At 33.7% G+C, this 24080-nt stretch overlaps 1 protein-coding gene across 16 annotated transcripts in view; it reads left to right on the top strand.

The window, feature by feature from the left end:
• The window catches only part of LOC123637857 (ankyrin repeat and KH domain-containing protein 1), a 133165-nt gene that overhangs the window by 80457 nt on the left and 28628 nt on the right, over positions 1–24080 (top strand). For 12 of the 16 annotated variants that reach the window (XM_045550962.1, XM_045550965.1, XM_045550968.1 and 9 more), the window contains 11 exons: positions 710–837; positions 1348–1491; positions 2431–2533; positions 11191–11949; positions 17987–18132; positions 18295–18406; positions 18970–19115; positions 20000–20142; positions 20969–21182; positions 23102–23277; positions 23484–23646. In XM_045550962.1, coding sequence (XP_045406918.1) covers positions 710–837; positions 1348–1491; positions 2431–2533; positions 11191–11949; positions 17987–18132; positions 18295–18406; positions 18970–19115; positions 20000–20142; positions 20969–21182; positions 23102–23277; positions 23484–23646 — 2234 coding nt within the window. The remainder of the gene's footprint in view (positions 1–709; positions 838–1347; positions 1492–2430; positions 2534–11190; positions 11950–17986; positions 18133–18294; positions 18407–18969; positions 19116–19999; positions 20143–20968; positions 21183–23101; positions 23278–23483; positions 23647–24080) is intronic. The other 4 variants (XM_045550975.1, XM_045550977.1, XM_045550964.1 and 1 more) reach the window with 3 other exon arrangements.

Consider the following 24080-nt stretch of genomic DNA (forward strand, 5'->3'; position numbering starts at 1 on the left):
GAGCTATTGAACAACTTACTAAATACCCTTTCAACTAACATATTTGGATATTGGATAACCTTGTCTTCATATCCAGGTTCCCCAGACTCTTAAAAATACACAGTATGAAGAATTATATTTCTCTTTAATATTGCTTTCAAAAAAATCTGTCTTCTCTACTTGAGACCTGGCTATATTGCCACTTTGTAGAAGTAAATAAAAAATGTCTTGGAAACATTTTGAGAATTACATACAATGATATTATTTGATGCTTTCGTTAACCTTTATATATTTATTAGTCTTCTAGATTTTCCATTTTAAAAGTGATATTGAATGAATGAACTACAACTACGTGCAACAATGTGGATGAATCTCACAAATATAATATTGAGCGAAAGAAGCCAGACACAAAAGAGTACATTGTATGATTCCATTCATATAAAGTTCAAAAACTAAAACCAGTTTGGAAGTCAGGGTAGTGGTTACCATTGGTGGGGTGGGTTGTGATCGAAAGAGGGCACAAGATGGGGCTTCTGGTATGTGGATAATGTTCTGTTTCTTGATCTGGGTGCTGGTTACACAGGTGTGTTCACTTTGTGAAAAATTTTCTAGCTATAACACTTATGATTTGTGTACTTTATTGTATCTACGTTACACTTCAAAAAAATCTTTAAATGATACTGTCTTGATTTCATCCTTCTCTAAGTTTTGTGTTTATTTTTCTTCAAAGGTGCCAATGTGAATAGGGCTACAGCTAATAATGATCATACTGTAGTGTCACTGGCATGTGCAGGAGGCCATCTGGCAGTTGTTGAGCTACTCTTGGCTCATGGGGCTGACCCTACTCATCGACTCAAGGTATTCTACTTAAAAATAAGTAAATAATAAATATATTGTTATAAAAATACGTAAAACGGGCTGGGTGTGGTGGCTCATGCCTGTAATCCTAGCACTCTGGGGGGCAGAGGTGGAAGGTTTGAGGCCAGGAGTTTGAGACCAGCCTGAGCAACATAATGAGACCCCTGGCTCTACAAAAAATTTAAAGATTAGCCAGGTATGGTAGCGCGTGTCTGTAGGCTCAGCTACTTGGGAGGCTGAGGCAGGAGGATCACTTGAGCCCAGGAGTTTGAGATTGCAGTGAGCTATGACAACACTTGCCCTCTACCCGGGCAACAGAGGGAGACCCTGTCTCAAAAAAAAAAAAAAAAAAAGTAAAAATATATATGTTCAATCTCTTAGTGCTAGAATTTATTACTGTTTAAATGAGTTTTGATTTTATATGAACTGCTAGGAAACTAAATATGTGTATCAATTGGATTATAAGAAGAAATTTACAAAGAATTAATTATGATGTCAATTTTTCCTCAGGATGGCTCAACAATGCTCATTGAAGCTGCAAAGGGTGGCCATACTAATGTTGTTTCTTATCTGTTGGATTATCCGAATAATGTTTTGTCAGTTCCAAGCACAGATGTGTCTCACCTCACCCCACCTTCTCAAGATCAATCTCAGGTAAAGTAAAATGGAGCTTATTTGTTAATATAAATATTCTTCAAAGTGATTGGAAGTTTTGTTTAAAATCAGTTTTAAGCAAAATGGGTTTGTTTCTGTTTTCTGTTATGTATTAGGAAAATCATGACTCTAAATTCTTTAGGATTTATTTTCTTCAAAGGTACATGGAATTTTTTATTGTCTTATTTATTGAAAATAGTGGTGCTTAAAAACCACTTAATATCAAATATAATCATAAGTATTCCATGTTGTTACCTTACTACAACTAGATCTTCCAGGTTTTTGTCTGTTTTTTAATGAATACATTGAGCATAATCCTGAACCAAAAAAAAGTTTTTTCATAATACCTCCAAGGCCCATATTATCATAGAGATAATGGCTTTTGTCAACCAGGAAAGTATAGATAGCCAGGATGTATGCACTAAAAATTCATGGAAGTAACTTTAAACTTTACCTAAAGTTATGGAGAGAATGTAGAGAGTATACCAAGTGTATTAAGTTCAGCGAAATCCTAAATTCTTTTCTACAAAGTTTTCCTGAGAATTGCTAGCATACCCCAATTCAAGAAATATCTTGGTTATTTTAATACGTGTAGAATTTGAACAGGGGTAAATTGGCTAGTAAATAGTGAATATGTGGCTTGTATTCCTAGGTTTAGGTATAATTGGAACCAGCAAGTCTTTATCTTCAGCAAGAGAGGAATATTAATTCCATTTAGTTTAAATCATTGATTACTTATAGATTACCTGACTGTTCAATCACTATTCTCAGAAATTAATCTTCGGTGAAGGCTTTTTTTGTTTTTTCTTTAAGCTTTAAGAAATAAAGTGAATTTGGTAGTATAGGAAGGAAACCTAAAACAGTATCTCTGTTTCATTTATGAGCCTTTATTTTATTCTTTTGGTCTGAGATGATTTTTTTTTTGAGTTGATTTTTTAGGTTCCACGTGTACCAATGCATACACTTGCCATGGTTGTACCTCCCCAGGAACCTGACAGAACTTCGCAGGAGAACTCTCCTGCCCTTTTAGGAGTACAAAAAGGTTAGTTATTGAATTATTTTCTTACAATGGGTATTTTTTCACCTAATTAATAAATCAAAAAATGTACACAGCTATTGTGTACCCATGGTTAATTGAGGTAAATAATTCTGACAAATTCAAATAGTCTTACAGACTATTTAAAATAGAAAAGACATAAAGGCTAGGAAAAATGACTACTTCTTATTTCCCTGTTAACACACTGCTAGATGTAGCTTTCATCTGACAGAGATGAAAATACTTAAGAAACAAAACCAAGTTCTTGGTTATATTAAAGTAGCAAAAATTTATTAGACCTTGATTTTCCATTTGACAATTCTTTAAACAATAGTATAACATGAAGAAAGTGTTTGCTATTTAGTTTAGTCTTTATAACATTGATTTAGTTAATGAGTGAGAAGTTTAAGAATTATAGTTTCATTCATGTAATGCTGAATATAGTGGGTTACCATCTATCAATATGTGAACCTGGACAAATAACTATCAAAATGTATGTAAATAATATCCAAATGACTATTAAGGAGTATACACTATTTAAAGGATTGAAATTTATGAGTTTGGATAGTTTCTGTTCTTTTCATTTGTAAATGAAAAGTACCTTCATGTATAGATTTACCTTCATTTGATAATCATGTCCAGTTTTAATATATGAGTTCTCTGAAATAAAGAAAATAGGTAATGTGTAGAATTTTTAAAACTACATAGAGGTGAGTATGGTGGCTCACCCCTATAATCCCAGCACTTTGGGAAGCCAGGGCAGGGAGGTTGCTTGAGGCCAAGAGTTCAAGCCCAGCCTGGGCAACACAGCTAGGTCTCATTTCTAAATAGAAATTTTAAAAACTTTAGCCTGGTATGGTGGTGTGTGCCTGTAGTTCTAGCTACTCAGGAGGCTAAGGCAGGAGGATCACTTACACCCAGGAGTTTAAGGCTGTAGTGAGCTATGATTGCACTGCTGTACTCCATCCTGGCTGACAGAGTGAAACCCTGTTTTTTATATATATATACACACACACACACACACACACACACACATATATCTATATATCAATCTACATAAAAACAAATTTATGAACATGGTTCATTTAGTATATGATAATCAAGTCCTAGATTATTGAAATCACAATGAGATGTGTAAATGTATATTAGTATCTTTAATACTATGGTTTAAGAAAAGTAGGCCGGGCACGGTGGCTCACGCCTGTAATCCTAGCACTCTGGGAGGCCGAGCGAGGCAGGTAGATCATTTGAGCTCAGGAGTTCGAGACCAGCCTGAGCAAGAGCAAGACCCCGTCTCTACTAAAAATAGAAAGAAACTAGCCAAACAACTAAAAATAGAAAAAATTAGCTGGGCATGGTGGCAGGTGCCTGTAGTCCCAGCTACCCGAGAGGCTGAGGCAGGAGGATCGCTTAAGCCCAGGAGTTTGAGGTTGCTGTGAGCTAGGCTGACGCCACGGCACTCTAGCCCAGGCAACAGAGTGAGACTCTGTCTCAAAAAACAAAACAAAAAACAAGAAAAGTAGGTTGGCTTCAACTGTTAGAGCAGCATAGAGAAGCTTCCTTCAAATTAGGCCGGTTTTAGTAATTTAAAGTTTTGAGGGCATTCACCAAGGATTACTTAATTTCTAAACTATTAATTTTAGAGATGAAATACTTGTAGTCTCTCTAAGCTTATTTTAGCAGTTTTCTATTAGATACCTAGCTATTCAAGATTTTCTTATTTTTAATCTTAGTAATTAAAAAGCAAATTGAATATGTACTTGTTAAGGAATCTGAGCATCATAACCAGCTGGCATCCTTTAGTGAAATATTTTAAGCTAAATGCCTCTATTTTTGTTATTTTTGGCTTTTGTACAGCTAACCCCTATAGAGAACTGTATTAAGTTTGGCTTGGGAAATTCAGTACTAAATAAGAATAGTTTTTAAAAAATATTAACATAAAGCCACAGAGTAACCAAGAAATAAGTTAGACAGAATATGTGCAGAGAGGAAATAAAACATTTTTTATTTAGATTTAATATGTATGATCTGAACTATTTGCATAGTGAATTAAGTTGGTGCTCAAGTGTGAGTAATCATAATTTTGCTTACTGAAATATACTATTTACTTATTTTCTTCATGTTGATATTTTATTACCTACTGAATAGTATAAAAATAAACTAGCCTTCTAAGGAATCTTTAATTTTACCAAATTATTAGGGGAGGAAGAAAATTAATGCTTATATCTAAACACTTGAATACTTGCTGTTGATATCAACCAGTGGCATTTCCAGCCTAACACTTATGCAGGATCAAAGTGTGATAATGCATCTTATTAAGGTGTCATGTTAGTATAAACTGTGTACATCATAATATTCTTATGTTACTCTGAGTTAAGAAAAATCAATTGATGATGTAAAAGTGCACACTGCATTACTGGGATAGAAAAACCTATCTTAAATAATTAAAGATATATTATTACTTTTTCTCCTTAAAGTTGCTTTTTCTTCTTAAAGCTTCTCTTTTATGTTTCTAAAAAATCTCCCTTGAGTGAAGAAATTGCTTTTTGACCCTTTTGTTTTTGCTTTGTCTAAGTCCATATATTATTTCTCTGTAGTGTATATGATTAAGGATAGACAAAGAATTCTTACTTTCTAGGACTTTTCTTTTCCTTCTGTAGCAATCATCATTTCAAGTTCTTATAACCTTTTGCTCCTGTTTTCAATAAATCTTTTTATTATTCATATCTCTATTCTTTTAAAATGTTTTCGTGCCCTTAAATCTTACCCAGGTGTTTGATATGTGTCCTACTCAGAGATTCTTCTCTTTTATGTCCGATGTGTACTGTACCATTTTGTACAGGCTCATCCATCTTGATCCATATCCTCCTGATTAAGACAACTAATCTCACTTATCTGTTGTTGGTTTTCAAGGATTTGAGATTCTAGGTGGCATCTAACAGAGGCCTCAGAATCACTTCCATAAACAAAATATGAAACTAAGTGAGCATGATATGCTTAGTGTTCTAGCATTATTTAACTTTATTACTTGTAGTCATAAATATGCAGGTAGGAAAGGATGCATAAATAATGTAATCCCTTTCCCTTTCCAAAATCAATTTTGTAAAGAAATTTTCTGATTGCAGCCACTTTCTGTATCTAACTTGCGTGTAATAACTGGTTCTGCAGAGATTCTAAAAGAGAAGGCTCATTTTGATCTTCTACAATTGCATGATTTAGAACTAATCTGCTGCAAAACATTTAAAATGATGTTGATAAAAAAAGTACATCTTTATGTATACCTCAAGCCATCTTGAGGAGTAATTTCTTTTCTCTGAACATCTACAGTGCTTTATTGGATCTTCCTTCTGGCTCTTGTCACTCCTGCTCACTCCCTTCCCCTTTGGAGCTTAAATGTAGAGGGTTGAATTAATCATAATCAATTTCTGGTGTTTTGTCATCATGGCTTCTCTCTTGTTTTATTTATTCTCTTTTATTCCTCTTCCTATTCCTCTACTTCCCCCATTGGCAATCATTCTACTGTTTGGTGTGTATTTACTTTTGTTCTTAAAGTTCTTGTAAATTATTATTTTGTGTATATTTTCAATTCACATAAATGGTATTGTGCTATAGAATAATCTCATTTTATTTTTTACTTTTATTACTCAACACTGTTTTTAAGATCTATCCATGTTTCTACCTCTAGATTGTTTATACCTGCAGCATAGTGCTTCACCGTTTATATCCTCCACGCTTTAGTTGTGCTTTCTTCGAGTGATGGGTACCCAGATTTCCTCTATTTTGCCACCACCACAGACAATGCTATGATGAAAATCCTAGTACTAGCCCCCTTATGGATCTGTGTAAGAATTGCTTTGGGATATTATCTCCCCTCTTAGACTGTAAGCTCCTCAAGGGCAGGGTTTATGTTGTTTATCTTTGTATGGTCCACCATGCCTTGCTTGTACTAGATTTGTTGGATAAATAAATGAATTCCAGGTTAAGAATATAGGTTGTCCTGAAAGCAGAAGAAAATTAAGGATTTTTGAGAACAAAGATACTGTGGTTAAAGAGGATGTTTAAAAAAATAAAGAAGTAGCATTCTAGAATGGTGGGAAAGAGATTGAAAACAGAAGTATACATGTAAAGTAAGAATTAAATTAACATGCTGCTTTATGTCTTAGAGTTGTATTTTGGAGTAGGTAACATGAAAAGTTCTCACATTTTTATATCAAATCATTAAAATTATATAGAAAAATTATATATACAGTGAATGATAATAGACTCTGGAAATTTTACTGCTAATATTCTTTAGTCAATTTCTATTATGTAATCATGCTTATGTGGATTTACGTATGCCCAAATTTAATAATGTCTTTTAAAATATAAGTTCTGGCCTGGCGCGGTGGCTCACACCTGTAATCCTAGCACTCTGGGAGGCCAAGATGGGTGGATCCTTTGAGCTCAGCAGTTCGAGACCAGCCTGAGCAAGAGCGAGACCCTGTCTCTACTAAAAATAGAAAAAAATTATCTGGCCAACTAAAAATGTATATAGAAAAAATTAGCCGGGCATGGTGGTGCATGCCTGTAGTCCCAGCTACTGGGGAGGCTGAGGCAGGAGGATCACTTAAGCCCAGGAGTTTGAGGTTGCTGTGAGCTAGGCTGACGTCACGGCCCTCTAGCCTGGGCAACAGAGGGAGATTCTGTCTCAAAAAAAATAAATAAATAAAATATAAGTTCTTACAGTAAAAGGAAGAAGGTTGAATTAATCTGTTAGCATGTAACACAGATGCTCTATCTTTGAACATTCTTGGTTAAGAGACTGCTGTGTTAAAGATGTATAATGTGCCCTGTTTGGGAAATTTTGAGACACACATTTAGACATAGTGGAAAAATGAACCAATTCTAGGCCAGTGGCTTTTATTTTTGACTGTGATCACAATAAGAAGTATTTTTGAAACCCAGGACACAACATATATCTATTTATCAAAACACAAATTCTGTTAGGTAATAAATACTCTACCACATTTGGCGTACTGTGTTATTTTCAGTTCTACTTAATCAACTTTATTTTCTATTTAAGACCCAGTGGGAATGCTGTTCAGAAATCATTCTGGTAGGGTGCTGTGTGATGATGTAAGATAAGAAAGCAAGAGAATTGCAGAACAAGGACTAAGTTTGATTAGATAAAACCAAGTAAGGAAATATGAAATCTAGTCTAAATCCATCTTTATATCATGTATTTTTTTCCATTGGCCATTATTTTTCTATTGCACAGTGTACTAATTATTTTAGATACAAAAATAACTAATAGAATTAAGTTCATTTCGATAGTAAACTAAATATTTGACAAGTATATGTCCACCTCATTCCCTCACTACCCGTAAAAAAATAAAGGCCATGTTTAACCTGTCTCTGTTATCATGGCTTCTACTGCAAACTTTATCTAGATTTGTTAATGGAGGAATAGTAAGAGGCAGAGGATGTAGGATAGAAACCAAACCAAAAAGATAAGATGGTGACTTTACCTGTATTTCTAAATAGTACTTTATGGTGCCACTGAGTAATACCAATGAATAGATTTATTTGTTTGTATCTGACAGGGGCGATGTTTGAAGGACATAGAACCTTTATTTTCTGGTGTCTTATAACACCAGAAGCACTGCCTATTGAAAATTTTGTTGCTAAAAGAATACTTGTCACAATCTACTTTATTCCAAAATTAAAGATGTTGCTTCAGCTTCAAGCAATAATTAGGTGACATTATTTGTTTTCCACCAACCTGATTTATTCTTGATATTATAGCTTGTGTTAGAGCTTTGATGTGTATCTAGGCAATCTTACTCCATAGTTACAGATCCTCAGCCATTGGCTATTTTGGGAAGAACTGCTTTTTGTGCATTACCTTCACTGTCTTCCATTTTTAATGCTATACACGTTTTGAACTTATAGTCTCTCTATTGATTTAAATAAAGTACTCTTAGTAATCTTCTGTTCCAAGCTTCTTGCATATTATTTGTTAACTAGATAGGGCCATTCCTATCTGTTTCTATCCTCAAAATTCTAGTCTTAATTTGGATTATTTTACTATTGATAAAGATTTTAAATCTGTGAATGTCCAACGTGGTCACAACATAATGACCAACCAGTCTTGTTACCTAGTTTTCCTTAATCTTAAATATAAATTACATTGTAGCTATATAAGGGCGTTTTGAAATTAACAGGTGTTTAAAGGAGCATTCAGTCTTTGCAGAACTTCTAAATTTACTCTTCTGATGTCATTGAATTTATTACAGGACTGAATGTTTCCTTGCTGTGCTGTGGATTTATACATTGCTATTTGTGACTGTTTACCTTCCTCTTCTTAACTGTTTGTTGATTGTCTTTGGGCACTTTAGACAAATACTGTAAATCAAAACATGGACTCCTATGCAGTCTTATGGAAGTAGTAATAAACCTTAGCTTACAAATCTGTTTTTTTGCTCTGAAAGAATAAAGTGTTTCTCTACCTTTACTCAGAAAGAAATATATAATTGAATATAGACAATGCACTTTGCTGAAATTTACTTTTAAGGAATGATTAAGCCTCTGAAAATGATTGCAGTGATATTGGAACTGTGGTCTTCTTACCTTGTTAAAGAGAGTATCTAGGGGAAAACCATATAATTTTTTCAGTAATAATGCGTGTTGCGTATGTTTGAGCTACCTGCGGTTTTGAGATCCATTTTAGCAAAAGGCAGATGAATCTCTCTTTTTTTTCTTCTTCCTTCCTTCAGTGGTTTTGTCATCCACTTGCAATTCAGAGCATTTTAACATCTAAGTCACTTTTTTTCCTTTGGACTTAAGAATCATTTCCAGGTCATTTGGGGTGGCTCACACCTGGAATTCTAGAACTTTAGGAGGCTGAGGCGGGAGGATCACTTGAGGTCAGGAGTTCAAGACCAGCCTGACAAGAGCAAGATCCCATCTCTACTAAAAATAGAAAAATTAGCCGAGTGTGGTGGCATGTGCCTGTAAGCCCAGCTATGCGGGAGGCTGAGGCAGAAGGATTGCTTGAGCCCAGGAGTTTGAGGTTGCTGTAAGCTAGACTGACGGCACAGCACTCTAGCCCAGGCAACAGAGCAAGACTTTGTCTTAAAAAAAAAAAAAAAGAATAATTTTTAATACATTAGATGATTTTATTTTAAAAATTCCCAAATTACCTATGTTATTTACATATGTTGACTGCAGTCCAAAATAACAGATAACCATTTTTTACCCAGTTATTTCTTTTTTAAAAATAGTTTTATTGTTTAATTTATACACTGTAAGGTTGACTCGTTTTAAATGTACAATGCAGTGAATATTAGTATATTTACTGAGTTGTGTAACCACCACCACCATCTAGTTTTAAAACATTTCCATTACCCCAAAAAGATCTCTCATGCCTGTTTGTGATTAATCCTCATTCTCACTGCTAGAAGCCCTGGAAACCACTACTTCCCTTTCTGCCTTATAGATTTGCGTTTTCTCTACAGATTTTATATACATGGAATTGCATAATACGTGGTCTTTTGTGTCTGGTTTCTTTCACTTAGTATAATGTTTTTGAGATTCATTCATGTTGTGTAGCATGTATCAGTAGTTTGTTCCTTTTTGTTAATGAATAGTCCTTGTTCTTCCTAAATAAGATAAAGACTTGAATTTGTCTCAGAGTAGTTATTGTACATGAAAAAATATATTTCCCCCATTTCACATCCAGATGTTAGGATTGTTAATATTATTTTTAATTATTTTCAGCTGACTTGTTATGAGGGGAGTAACTTAAACGCAATTTAAAATCTTAAAATAATATATACTTCCTTTGTTTTTAACAAACACTGTCAATATGAGTAACCCTATATGCAAAGTATGATTTTTCTCCTAGGATCATTCATTGTTTCTCTTATAGATTTTACTTGAAGGGTTTATTTAAACTCAGGATAATTGTCCTTTGTGATAGAAGTTTAATATAGTGTGCTGGTGCAGAAGTTTTAAAGACTTATTTAATGGAGAATTTTAGAAAGATGTGTCTTGAAAAAACTGATTTCACATATTTTAATATAAGATGAAAAATATTTTGACAACTTGAAAAGTACTTTTCCCTACTTTGATGTATAAGTTTTGGTCTCTTATCATAAATAACCTTTACTTAATACAGTTAATATTGCTAAAAGAACAATTGTTCTAAATGGCTATTAAGCTAGCATTAATGGTATCCTCAACACTATTTTGGTACTGCTTTAGATTTGATATTCCTTAAAAAGTCCAATCTAATCAGCAGGATTTCTTTCCTCTTTGTTTTTTTCTCTCTGCTCTGTCTTAATTTCCAAAATCTTCCTATCCTAAAGTGTAGATTTTTAAAAATTCTCATTTTTTGAATTGGCAACATTCCAGTTTGTGCTGTGTGAAACAGATGAATGTAGGCTTTATTTATTTATTTATTAATTTAAAAAAATTTTTCTCTTTGCTTTTCTCAGACTCTGCTTTCTGGAGAATATAGGCTTTAATCTACCTAATACTGGTGTGACTCTTTGAACATTCATTCTACAGAATTAGTTATGAGGGTTTTGGGAGGGAGGTCCGTGTTTGTGGGAGGGGAGGCTGATTTTTTTTTTTTTTTTTTTTTAGCATGGCACTTTTTCAAACATTTTTCATGTGCTTAGGTACATCCAAGCAGAAGTCCAGTTCCCTGCAGGTAGCAGATCAGGACCTACTGCCACCTTTTCACCCATACCAGCCTTTGGAGTGCATAGTAGAGGAGACTGAAGGCAAGCTGAATGAACTGGGACAAAGAATTAGTGCTATTGAAAAAGCACAGCTTAAGTCATTGGAGTTAATTCAAGGTGAACCTCTGAACAAGGATAAGATAGAAGAACTTAAAAAGAACAGAGAAGAACAAGTCCAGAAGAAGAAGAAAATACTGAAAGAACTGCAGAAAGTGGAAAGGCAGTTGCAGATGAAAACACAGCAGCAATTTACCAAAGAATACTTGGAAACCAAAGGTCAGAAAGACACAGTCTCTCTACACCAGCAGTGCTCTCATAGAGGAGTCTTCCCAGAAGGGGAAAGAGATGGTAGTCTCCCAGAGGATCACTTTTCAGAGTTATCTCAGGTTGACACAATCTTATTTAAAGATAATGATATTGATGAAGAACAACAGTCTCCACCATCAGCAGAACAAATTGATTTTGTCCCAGTCCAGCCTTTATCATCTCCACAGTGTAACTTTTCCAGTGGCTTAGGTTCTAATGGGACAAATTCTCTTGAACTTGAGAAAGTATCAGGTAATCAGCAGATTGTAGGACAGCCTCAGATTGCTATTACTGGACATGATCAGGGGCTCTTAGTTCAAGAACCAGATGGACTAATGGTTGCAACTCCAGCGCAGACGCTTACCGACACTCTTGATGACCTGATAGCAGGTGGGTTAAGAAATATATCTGTAATAATTTCTCTTTAATCTGTGTGCTCCACTTCTTTACACACCCCTCCCAAAATGCAGACTTTGTATTTTCCATTTTAGAACTGTCTTTATAAAATTACTTATTTCTTGAGGTATTTTGGAAGTGAATTTAAATAAGGTCAACAACACTAACACACAAAAATGTGTTTCCCCCTCTTCTTTTTTGTCACATTGTAAAGGCAAAGAAATAAAGTTGCCCTAATCCTTTATTTTAGTCCTGTGGTATCAAAACCACCCTGTGTTGTGTCTTGGATAGGCAATCTCAAAGTGGAATTTCTTTGTAGGCTTTGTAGATATTTACATAAGATCATACATTAAATTTTCCTGCTGGTGATTTTCATGTTTGGAAATCGTAATTTTAAATCACATTACTTTTTCTTTATAATTTCATTAGATCAATTTAAATGTTTCTAATTAAATGGATCATTCAGAGAAAAGTAAGCATTCTATGTTATTAGATTTGTGGTTATCATCACTTGATGATTTGAAGATTGGGATTTTTATATTGACTCTTGATGAAAGCATCCAGACTCACCAAACACATACCCACACATGAAAAGAAAAAAAGAAAGGCCTGATAACCTTAAAAGTATATGTTTTTGTTTGTTATTGTGTGGAAAATTACATCTAGATATGAACTGAGGTGCACAAGTTTACTTTCCCTTTCATTGTCCTTGCAGCAGTGGGAAAACAGTGCAATTAATCATTTACCTTCCTAAAGATGGCTGGTGAATGTATCACCTCCATGAGAGCCCAGTTCAGAAATGCAGCCAGAATGGCTGTTGACAGTGGATGAAGACCAAGAACTAAGATGTAGCTGGAGTGATATTCAAAGGCAGGCCAGTCCTCTGTCTCTTGATTGCAACATTTTTTTCCTTACTGTTGTCTGTTTCCTCTTGTTATATTCTCCTCCCCTCCTCCCATTCCAATTATGCTATCTCAGTTTTCTTTCTTCTTTGTGAGCCTTTAGTCTTCCTAATCTTTACTGAATCCTTTAAAATGTGGAATAAGATTACTTCAATCAGGAATTTTGTTGGGCCTGTGTATGACTTCAATGATTATAGAATTATGCTATTGCCTTTGAGGATCCTCTGATATATAATAGGTATCATTGTGCAGAGGAGGAATGTCTTAGTTTCCTTAAAACAAATTAAAATGCTGGGAAATGTTTTAAGGAACTAGGCTCTTTATTCTTTAAATTGGGTTATTATATCTTCAGCCAATAGCCACTTAAATTAATTTGTATCATTAGCATTGAAAGTTGTTATAAATTATGAATACACTCTTATAGTTGATTTATAGTTCTAATTTCTAATCTGGGTAAAAGTAGATTTTGGAGTGTGAAGTATGTTTATGAATAATGAGGAAACTGGTAAACTAGGAATAACATTTTTAAGACTTAGGGTTCTGTAACCAGCATTGTAATGTTCCGAAGTAAGTATGTGGTTTGTAGAAACTCCTATTACTGATCTATTCAGTTATGGTATAACTCAGAACTTTTTTTTTTTTCTTTTAAGGAATGTAAAAAGAGCTCTAACGGGAACTTGAAGGTGTTAACTTTATGGTAGTATTTACAGATGGTTCTTATATGGAAAGTGAAATTTTATCAGTATTACTGAAGTTATTTGTTAAATTGGTCTTTTATAAATTTCACATGAAACTTTAAAAAAATTGGCTTAGGGCCGGGTGCGGTGGCTCACGCCTATAATCCTAGCACTCTGGGAGGCCGAGGCGGGTGGATCGCTCAAGGTCAGGAGTTCGAGACCAGCCTGAGCAAGAGCGAGACCACGTCTCTACTAAAAATAGAAAGAAATTATCTGGCCAAACTAAAATATATATAGGAAAAAAAAAAAATTAGCCGGGCATGGTGGCACATGCCTGTAGTCCCAGCTACTCGGGAGGCTGAGGCAGTAGGATCGCTTAAGCCCAGGAGTGTGAGGTTGCTGTGAGCTAGGCTGACACCACAGCACTCACTCTAGCCCGGGCAACAAAGCGACACTCTGTCTCAAAAAAACAAACAAACAAACAAAAATTGGCTTAGAAAATCTTTTAATTATATATAATATTAATATAAACAAAATTTAATTTGTGTTAGACATTAATGGCTACCACATTATAAAATATTCTTTTATTAATAAGTTTTTAACTTTTAAATCAGCCATAAGTACAAAAATTATCTTCATATAAAAATTTTCATTTTTATGGAGGTTATCTGTTTTTAAATACATGGCAATAATTGTATTTTCTTTATCAGGTCATGATGGATGACCTGTCTTACTTAAAATTTAAAAATATTTTTTTTCTAAGTCCAAGTTTTTCTTAACTTTCTTAATTGAAAGTAGAAAAAATTAGGGTGAATTAGGTTACTACCTAATTCTACAATTGTAAAATATATTAATATATTTTGGTAAGATTATAGAGCAGGCCAAAGATATAGTTAATTTTACCTAAATTAAATCTAGTTCTCACCCCTCATATTTAATAAAGGAGAGAATACTGTACACCTTAAAATTTTACTTTAGAGAATATGTGTATATAATAGTAAATTTCACTCTTTAAATATGAGTATTTTTTCTTTATTGCTGTTCTCTCAAAATATTGTTGTGATAATGAGTTGGTTATATACATAATTTATTAATGTTGTGACTTGACTAGCTAACTAACTTTGCATTTTACTTACTATGTGTGTCATACTTGGTATAGTCCCAGACGGAATGTATATAAACTCTTGATTAGGAGCATGGTTCTTCAAGTCCTTTTCCTCTGAAAGTGAGTGTTGGGCTTATAACAGGTAATACTGTAATAGCAAGTGATTCTCAAAGTTTGAATGTGGAAACTTAAAGCAATTTAAAGAAATTCAAAATAGCTTTCACCATTGAACAGTTCTAGAAACATTTAATAAAAATTTCATTTCTAATGTAAAAAGAACATTGGTTACAAATTAACTAATATCAATCTATTTACATTTATTAAGCACTTACCATGCACCAAGCTCTGTGCTAAGTGCTTTATATATATTATCTCATGGGCTATTTATAATAATCCTATAAAATAGGTCCTTTTCCCACCTCTGGTTTTCTGTTAAAAAACTAATTCTTAGGGAAATTAAGTTGTTAGTAAGTGCCAAGATTCAAACTTAGTTCAACTAGGATTAAGAACCTTAGATGTAATAAGAATGCATCTGTTTCAGCTTAAAGTTCTGATTTAGCTTAAAGATAATGTTATTTGCTCAGACTTCTAAATTCTATTAAATAATAGTTCCCTTATTTTTATATTAAGATTTGATGTACATGTAAGTTTTATTATAGTTTTGTGACTTTTTAGTGCATTGTTACTATTGTTGGTACCTTAATAGGCTCTCTTAAAACAAATTTCAATTTTAAAGTATCTTGCTTTAAGTAACTGTGGTAGTCAATGTGGGTTTAAGAATAAATAATCAGAAAATCCTCTTATCTTGAGGGGATTTACAATAAAATGTCTTTAAATAATCATTTTCTCTAATGTTAATATTGTATGTGTAGGTTTTTATTTACATGAAACTATTTAATAAAGTTACTATTATAAAGAACAATTTATAGCCATTAAATTTATTAAAACCTCATAATATATTTTATGTATACCTAGTATCAGTGAATTTTTTATAGTAAAATTTATTATTTTCTTCCATACTGCCTACAAAACTATCTTCAATTTCATAAAGAATCAAGTAGAATATTACACCTAGTTCTTCTCTTACCCCATTTTAGGATAGTGTATACATTTAATTTGAATTACATATTGACCTTTGTGGTAGCAGTTTGTAGTAATCATTTTTAGAGATATTTCATTCAAAAGTAGGAAATGTTTTAGAATTTTTGAAAATGTTATAATCCTGGTATAATTTTCTCTTAATACAACCTTTATTTCACATGTACCTTTTAAATCACTTGCTACTTTTTAGTTTTATTTTTGTAACTTTTAATTTGTAATTAATCCTGTTAAAGTCACTTTCTGTGGGATGTTTCTGATTGTCATTATTATAGGGAGAAAAAACGCTTCTAGGATAATGTAATACAAAAATGTGCAGTAATTGATAATAACACATTTTTGGTAACAGACCTGCTAAATGCACAAAAGTATTTTTTAAAAGCCAACTCTCCAAAGAAGTCTCTTACAGCCTCATATTCTGACATAACACTCTATGCAACTTTTTAAAATTTTAAAAATATCTGGTTTTTGTCATAAAAAAGATAACACGAATAAATAAAATAATAATAGAAAAGTAATTCTTTACTAAGGTATATGTTAATAATTATGGGACCACTCTTAAAGTCTTCCTATTAGAAAGGTCCTACAATATATCGATCTTTAGTATTTTGTTTTTTTTGAGCTGTTTTTTAAACATATCAGCTGCATGGAGGAGGTATAACAAAATACTATATGCTTTTAATTTATTGAATGACAAACATTTTTAAGCTTTGATTCCATTTTGTATATTCTTATAGGTGAAACAAACATATATGGTAATCATTCCCATTTGTAACTGAATAAATTATGTTATTTGTGTGATGACAGAAACTACAGGAAATTTTTATTGTCAAGATGGTTATACATATTGGTGAGGAGGAGGGTGGGATATCTTATGTAGAAACATATACAGGCATCTTAAACTTTGCTAAATTATTTAAATTATAACATATTAAACTGAGTCATTCATACTTGTGAACAGTATCTTTGAATGGGATCTAGTGATATCAGAATTCTATAGAGAAAACATTTTCTAACACTTAAAATGCTTATATTTTCCTATAAATCTTGTGTATTTTTGATTGACTTTTAGTCTGGGTATAAATATAACGTTATTGCCATCATTGAAGCTTTGTTAACTTTCTGTATATTATTAATGATTATATGTTTTTTTCTGAGGTTTTTTGTTTGTTGAGTGGATAGTAATGTTTTTATCTTTTAATACAGTGAATAATAGTACTTAAAGTGCTATAAAGTATCTGATAATAACATTCATTGAGTACTATCTATGTGCCAAACACTGTGTTAAATGCTTTATATATAGTATTTCCTGGACTACTCCCAATATCCCTCTGAGATAAGTCCTATTTCCCCCTTTGTAAGTCAAACTTTATCTCTTATGAAACATAAGAAATGTTTAGAGACTTGCCAGGCATGGCAGCTCATGCCTATAATCCCAGGTACTCGGGAGGCTGAGGTAGGAGGATCACTTGAGCCTAGGAGTGCAAGGCTGTAGTGAGCTATGATTGCACCATGGCACCTCAGCCTGGGTGATAGAGTGAGACTTTGTCTCTGAAAAGAAAGAAATACTTAGAGATATAAAATATGTGATTTCAATTAATTCAGACACCAAATTTTGAGATCCCAAGTAGAGCTTGATGTTCATTTTAAAAATATTTGGACTTTCAGACATTGATTTATTTTAGCAAATTTTCAAAATAAAGATTGAATTTTAAAAACACATACTTCCTGCTATTTATATGAGAAATATTTTAACTTGTTCCCATTCCCCTATTTCTCCTTCCTTTTTTTTTTTTTTTTGCATTGTCCACAGGATATTTTTACTTAGTTGGCTTTTATAAACTAAGATATAAAACACCTTTTATTTTTTTATTAGAAACTCTTTTCTGCCTGTTGACCTTGTAAAAAGCTACCCATTTATTGTATGTGCACTAAGTATCAGCTGCTGTGTTAAGTATTTTACCTGCATTATCTCAAGTGATCTTTCCAACAGCCTTCCAGTGCAGGTGACTATTATTATCCCCATTCTTCATATAAGGAAAATTGAGGCCCAGAGAAGTTACTTGCCCAAGATCAGAAAATTAGTGTTGAAAGTAGTATTCAACTGTAGGTCTATTTAATTCCAAAGCTTATGATTTAACTACTATTATATATTACTGCTATGGAAATTTCTGTTTTCTGTGTTTTTCTGTGTACAAATGACCTTACTGTTTTAAGTGGAATTTAGCAATATGAATATTGTTTTTCAGCTGTGAGTAGCAGAGTGCCCACTGGTTCAAACAGTTCCTCTCAGACCACAGAGTGTCTTACACCTGAACCCTGTTCACAGACTCCAGGCAATATGGCTTCCCAATCTGTGCCCCCTGTGTATCCTTCAGTTGACATTGATGCACATGTGAGTAGATTGCTTTTATTTAAACTTATTTTGCACATTCTGATTTCCTTTGGAAAGGAAAATTATCATTGTAAAGTCATTGTGAAAAGAAATATTATTTGCTCTTCAATTGATAATGCTTTTGTTAAAAAAAAAACCTAACTTATTTTTTTCTTCTTCTAGACTGAGAGCAATCATGACACAGCATTAACACTAGCTTGCGCAGGTGGCCATGAAGAACTTGTATCCGTACTCATTGCACGGGATGCCAAAATTGAGCACAGAGACAAAAAAGGTAAGAAATGTCAGTCAGAAATGAAATCTGAGTGTAGATACATCAGAAAACAATTGTAGGTTTTTCACTACCAATGAATAGTTCTTAGACCATCTTGGTGATAAGAAAGATAAGCATATTTCAATTAGGAATATCAGGATTCATTAATCTGCAGAGCCAAATAATTCTCCAAAAATTCAAAAAATTAGATAATAGATTATTAGCGAAGTAGAACAAGTTGCGGTTGCCCTTCTCCTTAATTCAACGGTAGTTTGTTCAGAGACATCAAAGTTCATTATAAATATAATAGTTTTTATTGTCTTAGCATTTCTTTTTTATCAGGTATTTATATGTTTTTGTCACTAACAACTTGGGGTTTAGAGCAGTTTTATGTTAAATATCAATTAGTAACTGCCCTGAAGTTTTTTTTTTTTTTTTTAACATAATAGAGAATTGAAAATAGTGGCTTTAAAATAAATACAAAATAAATTTGTTTGAGATTTTTGTTTTCTTTTCTTTTTTTTTTTTCCTCTTAATATTTTAGAACAACGATTGGAATCAAAGATTTTTTTTTTCTGATTTAGGTTTCACACCACTGATCCTGGCAGCAACAGCAGGACATGTTGGAGTTGTTGAAATCCTATTAGATAAAGGTGGAGATATAGAAGCACAGTCTGAACGAACTAAGGATACTCCACTTTCATTGGCATGTTCTGGTGGCCGTCAGGAGGTTTGTTAATTTAATTTTCATTTTGTAAATGTTTTACTTGTATTTTAATATATACACATAATTAATATTCTAGCTGCCTGAGTAAAATTTGCATGTTTTGACATGTTCCATATACTTTATGAGGAATGAGATACTTTTGTTAAGTTTAATTAGAATATAAATGACGTTTGACGTTTTAAGGAATCTGTTTCTTGTCCTTATGGCCAAATAAAAATTCCCTTTATCCTAACATTTAGTAGAATTGAATGAACCACAGTTCTAATGCATATGAAATGCAAATTCATTGCCCAATAATTGACCTATAGAAAGGGTAACATCCTGTTATTTCAATATAATTGGGATTTCAGAGTTCTAAATTTCTTTTCTTTTTTTTTTTTTGAGACAGAGTGTCACTTTGTTGCCCGGGCTAGAGTGAGTGCCATGGCATCAGCCTAGCTCACAGCAACCTCAAACTCCTGGGTTTAAGCGATCCTACTGCCTCAGCCTCCCCAGTAGCTGAGACTACAGGCATGCGCCACCATGCCCGGCTAATTTTTTCTATATATATTTTAGTTGGCCAGATAGTTTCTTTCTATTTTTAGTAGAGATGGGGTCTCGCTCTTGCTCAGGCTGGTCTCGAACTCCTGACCTCGAGCGATCCACCTGCCTCGGCCTCCCAGAGTGCTAGCATTACAGGCGTGAGCCACCGCACCCGGCCTAAATTTCTTGATATTAAATTGAATCCATTTCTCTAGTGCTGACATTTTAATATTTAGGGACTGATGAAATGTGATTAAAAAGTCAGATATTTAGACAAGGAAGTTGTATGTCCCATTTCTTTGTGCTTCCTTCATAAGCTGAACCCTTGGTGTAAACTCTTTCTCTGTTCATATTTTATTTTGTAGGTGGTAGACTTGCTGCTGGCTCGAGGTGCAAATAAAGAACATAGGAACGTGTCTGATTATACACCGCTGAGTCTAGCAGCATCTGGGGGATATGTTAATATCATTAAGATTCTGCTTAATGCTGGGGCAGAAATTAATTCAAGGTATCAACTGTTCATTTTATTACTCATGATTATTAAGTTACTACCTTACAGTTAAGTTTCTACCCTTTAAATGTTTGTACAGATACCATTTTTTTTTTTTTTGAGACAGAGTCTCACTCTGTTGCCCGAGTTGGAGTGAGTGCCGTGGCATCAGCCTAGCTCACAGCAACCTCAAACTCCTGGGCTTAAGCGATCCTACTGCCTCAGCCTCCCAAGTAGCTGGGACTACAGGCATGCACCACCATGCCCAGTTAATTTTTTTTTTTTTTTTTTTAGTTGGCCAGATCATTTCTTTCTATTTTTTAGTAGAGACGGGGGTCTCACTCTTGCTCAGGCTGGTCTTGAACTCCTGACCTCGAGCGATCCACCCGCCTCGGCCTCCCAGAGTGCTAGGATTACAGGCGTGAGCCACCGCGCCCGGCCAACAGATACCATTTTAAATTCAGATAGTACTAAAGTTGCAAAGCCAACAATTATTCCTATAATGTTGTTATAAGTAATACCAGCTTGTTTTAGTAATGTGGCTGCTTTAAAGAGGTCTCATTTCAAAAAGTATTCTGTTATGTATAGTTAGAAATGTTATATTAATACATAGTTGGAAATCTCTAAATAGGGATTGTTTTAAATTTTGATTTTTAAAATATAAATAATATTTAAAGAGATTTAAAATAATAAAGAATAGGAATTCTTTATTATTGATCTAAACAAAATCTATTCATTGGCGTTACAAACCCTTCTTTTTAGTGAAATGTTTTCATCTTTAATGCTTTTTAAAAATAATAGGCAACATATTATTTTAATTTTCTAAGCACATTTCCCCCCTTAGGACTGGGAGTAAACTAGGCATTTCTCCCCTGATGTTGGCTGCAATGAATGGACATGTTCCTGCAGTGAAACTGCTGCTTGATATGGGTTCAGATATTAATGCCCAGATAGAGACCAATCGGAACACAGCTCTCACCCTGGCCTGTTTCCAGGGCCGAGCAGAAGTAGTGAGTTTGCTTCTGGACCGAAAAGCCAATGTTGAACATAGGGCAAAGGTAAGCATTTTATAACTTGTCAACTATTTCAGATATATTTCTAGGAGAAAGAACATGGCATTTCAACTCAAATTGAATGTAATATTTTAAATTGTCATAAGTTAAAACTGATAACCTCAACCTCAAGGCAGGGCCAGGGAATTATGCTATATAGTGATTGGTGACATTCTATCACCATTCATTGCAGTTTGCAACTTTTGAATGTAGTAAGATTATTTCGTATTAGTCTTATAATGTAGATTTTTAAAGAACTTCTTTAATGAGGCATGTGCTTACTATTGGCAAAAACCCCAAGCAAAAAATTAGTTCATAGATTATAAAATTAGGACAGCTAAAATCTAATCTGACCATGACAGATTCTGACAGTTTCATGACTATTTGGCATTTAAAAAATAGGAGTTAGTATGTCTGTGATTTGAATGTCTTTGCTTAGAACTGTTAGATATTTAGAACACTAGAAAAATGTAGCTTAGGTGGATTATAATCAGCCAACAGCCAATTTGGTAGTCATTTCAAATTGGAAAGGTTTGAATGGAAATTTTCTCCTTGAATTTCCTTAGTTATATTTCTTAAAGTTTAATGCAACATTTACATTCTTTTAATCTTAGAATAGAGGTGATATAGTATTCTCTTGGACTCTTTATCACACAAAGAGAAATGAGTCTTTCCATTCAGTTTGTCTATTTCTAGTATAGGTATTCACTATGGCACACTTATCCATTGAAAATCCTAGAGAAATCTATATTATATCTCTTCATTGTATGAAGAAGTTATTCTCTGAGTACATTTATAAAAGTATTAAAGTTATGAAATTGTTTCTTTTTCTTTTAGCATGAGGTGGTAGTATGTTATAAGTGAGTTCATTCTAGCATGTCTAACTGAATCTAACAATTTTCACTTGCTGTTTAGTAAAATTCAAGACTGAATATTGCTTAGCTCTTTTTTAAATTTTTAATTGTTATGGGCAAATAATAGTTATATAAATTTATAGGGTACATGTGATTTTGATACAGGAGTACAATGTGTATTAATCAAATTAGGGTAATTGGGGTATCTGTCACCTCAAGCATTTATCATTTCTTTGTGTTAGGAACATTACAATTCCACTCTTTTAGTTATTTTAAAGTATACCATAACTTATTGTTGACTATAGTCACTTTGTTGTGCTATCAAATATTATTCATTCTATCTAATGATAACTATATTTTTGCACCCATTTACAATCCCCACTTTATCCCCACTCCCCACTACCTTTCCCAGCCTCTGGTAACCATCATTCTACTCTCTGTCTACACGAGATCAATTGTTTTAATATTTAGTTTCCACATATGAGTGAGAACAGGTGAGATTTGTCTTTCTGTGCTTGGTTTATTTCACTTAACATAATGTTCTCCAGTTCCATCCATGTTGTTGCAAATGACAGGATTTCATTTTTTAATGGCTGAATAATATTTCATTGTGTATATATACCACAATTTCTTTATCCATTCATCCACTGATGGACACTTACTGCTTAGCTCTAAGAGCAAATCAGAACTAGAATCTTCTTTTTTTTTTTTTTGAGACAGGGTCTCACTTTGTTGCCTGGGCATAAGGTTAGAGGTGTGATTGTAGCTCACTGAACCTCAAATTCCTGGACTGAAATGATCCTCCTGCCTCAGCCTCTTGAATAGCTGAGAATACAGGTGCACGCCACCATGCCCAGCTAATTTTTCTATTTTGTTGTAGAGATGGGGTCTTGCTATGTTGCTCAGGCTGGTCTTAAACTCCTGGTTTCAAGTGATCCTCCCACCTCAGCCTTCCAAAATTCTGGGATTACAGGCATGAGCCACTGTGCCTAACCTAGAATCCTCTTAAAAGTTAATTAATCTTTTAAAGGAATTATGTAAATTAGTTGCATAATTTATTGGTTTGAACAGACTGGTCTCACCCCCTTGATGGAAGCTGCTTCTGGAGGATATGCGGAGGTTGGAAGAGTTCTCCTTGATAAAGGAGCAGATGTCAATGCCCCGCCTGTGCCTTCCTCAAGAGATACTGCTTTAACAATAGCAGCAGACAAAGGTCACTACAAATTCTGTGAGCTCCTGATTCATAGGTGAGTAATTTTCTATTACTATATATAGAACTTTCTATGGTTCCTTTCACTTTTCAGAGCCTTTTAAGTTAATCAAATTATTTTTATTGACATTTTAAAGAAATGTTATTTGCATGTTATTTTGTAAAAGATAAAAGGTGACAGAGGAAACTAGAAGAAGTGAGTCTCTTATGGAAACAAACTGTATTAACATTCTTTGTTTATAGGGGAGCCCACATTGATGTTCGTAACAAGAAGGGAAATACACCACTTTGGCTGGCATCCAATGGTGGTCATTTTGATGTAGTACAATTGCTAGTGCAAGCAGGTGCTGATGTAGATGCAGCAGATAACCGGAAAATCACACCCCTTATGTCAGCATTTCGCAAGGTAATTTGATATGGGGGGGGTGGGGAAAGGTAAAATTATAACTTTAAGCCAATTCTAAGTTGAAACCACGTGAGAAAGATAAGTTGATTTTAAAGAATTGAGTATATTTCCATACAAAAATCACTGCTATCTTCCCAAAATTCTTTTGTGCCTAAATCTAAGAGCTATGTGGGAGTTCACTATAAGCAGCTTTGTTAAATCACTTGGTGTCTTGACTATTTTTGTTGTGTTGTTGTACATAAAACATGAGATTTAAGGAAAGATGTTTTATGTAGATGAATGTTTTCTCTACCTAAGGAGGAACAAAAAGGAGTGGACTCATAAAAACTTATCATACCTCCTATATTTATTAAGGCTCATTTATCTGCTATATTTGAAGAAGGCTTTCCATTGCAATTATGATAAACTATAAACTACTCAACAAGGTCTATAAA

Source organism: Lemur catta, chromosome 5 (assembly GCF_020740605.2).
Source record: "Lemur catta isolate mLemCat1 chromosome 5, mLemCat1.pri, whole genome shotgun sequence".
In the NCBI taxonomy this organism is placed as follows: domain Eukaryota; kingdom Metazoa; phylum Chordata; class Mammalia; order Primates; family Lemuridae; genus Lemur; species Lemur catta.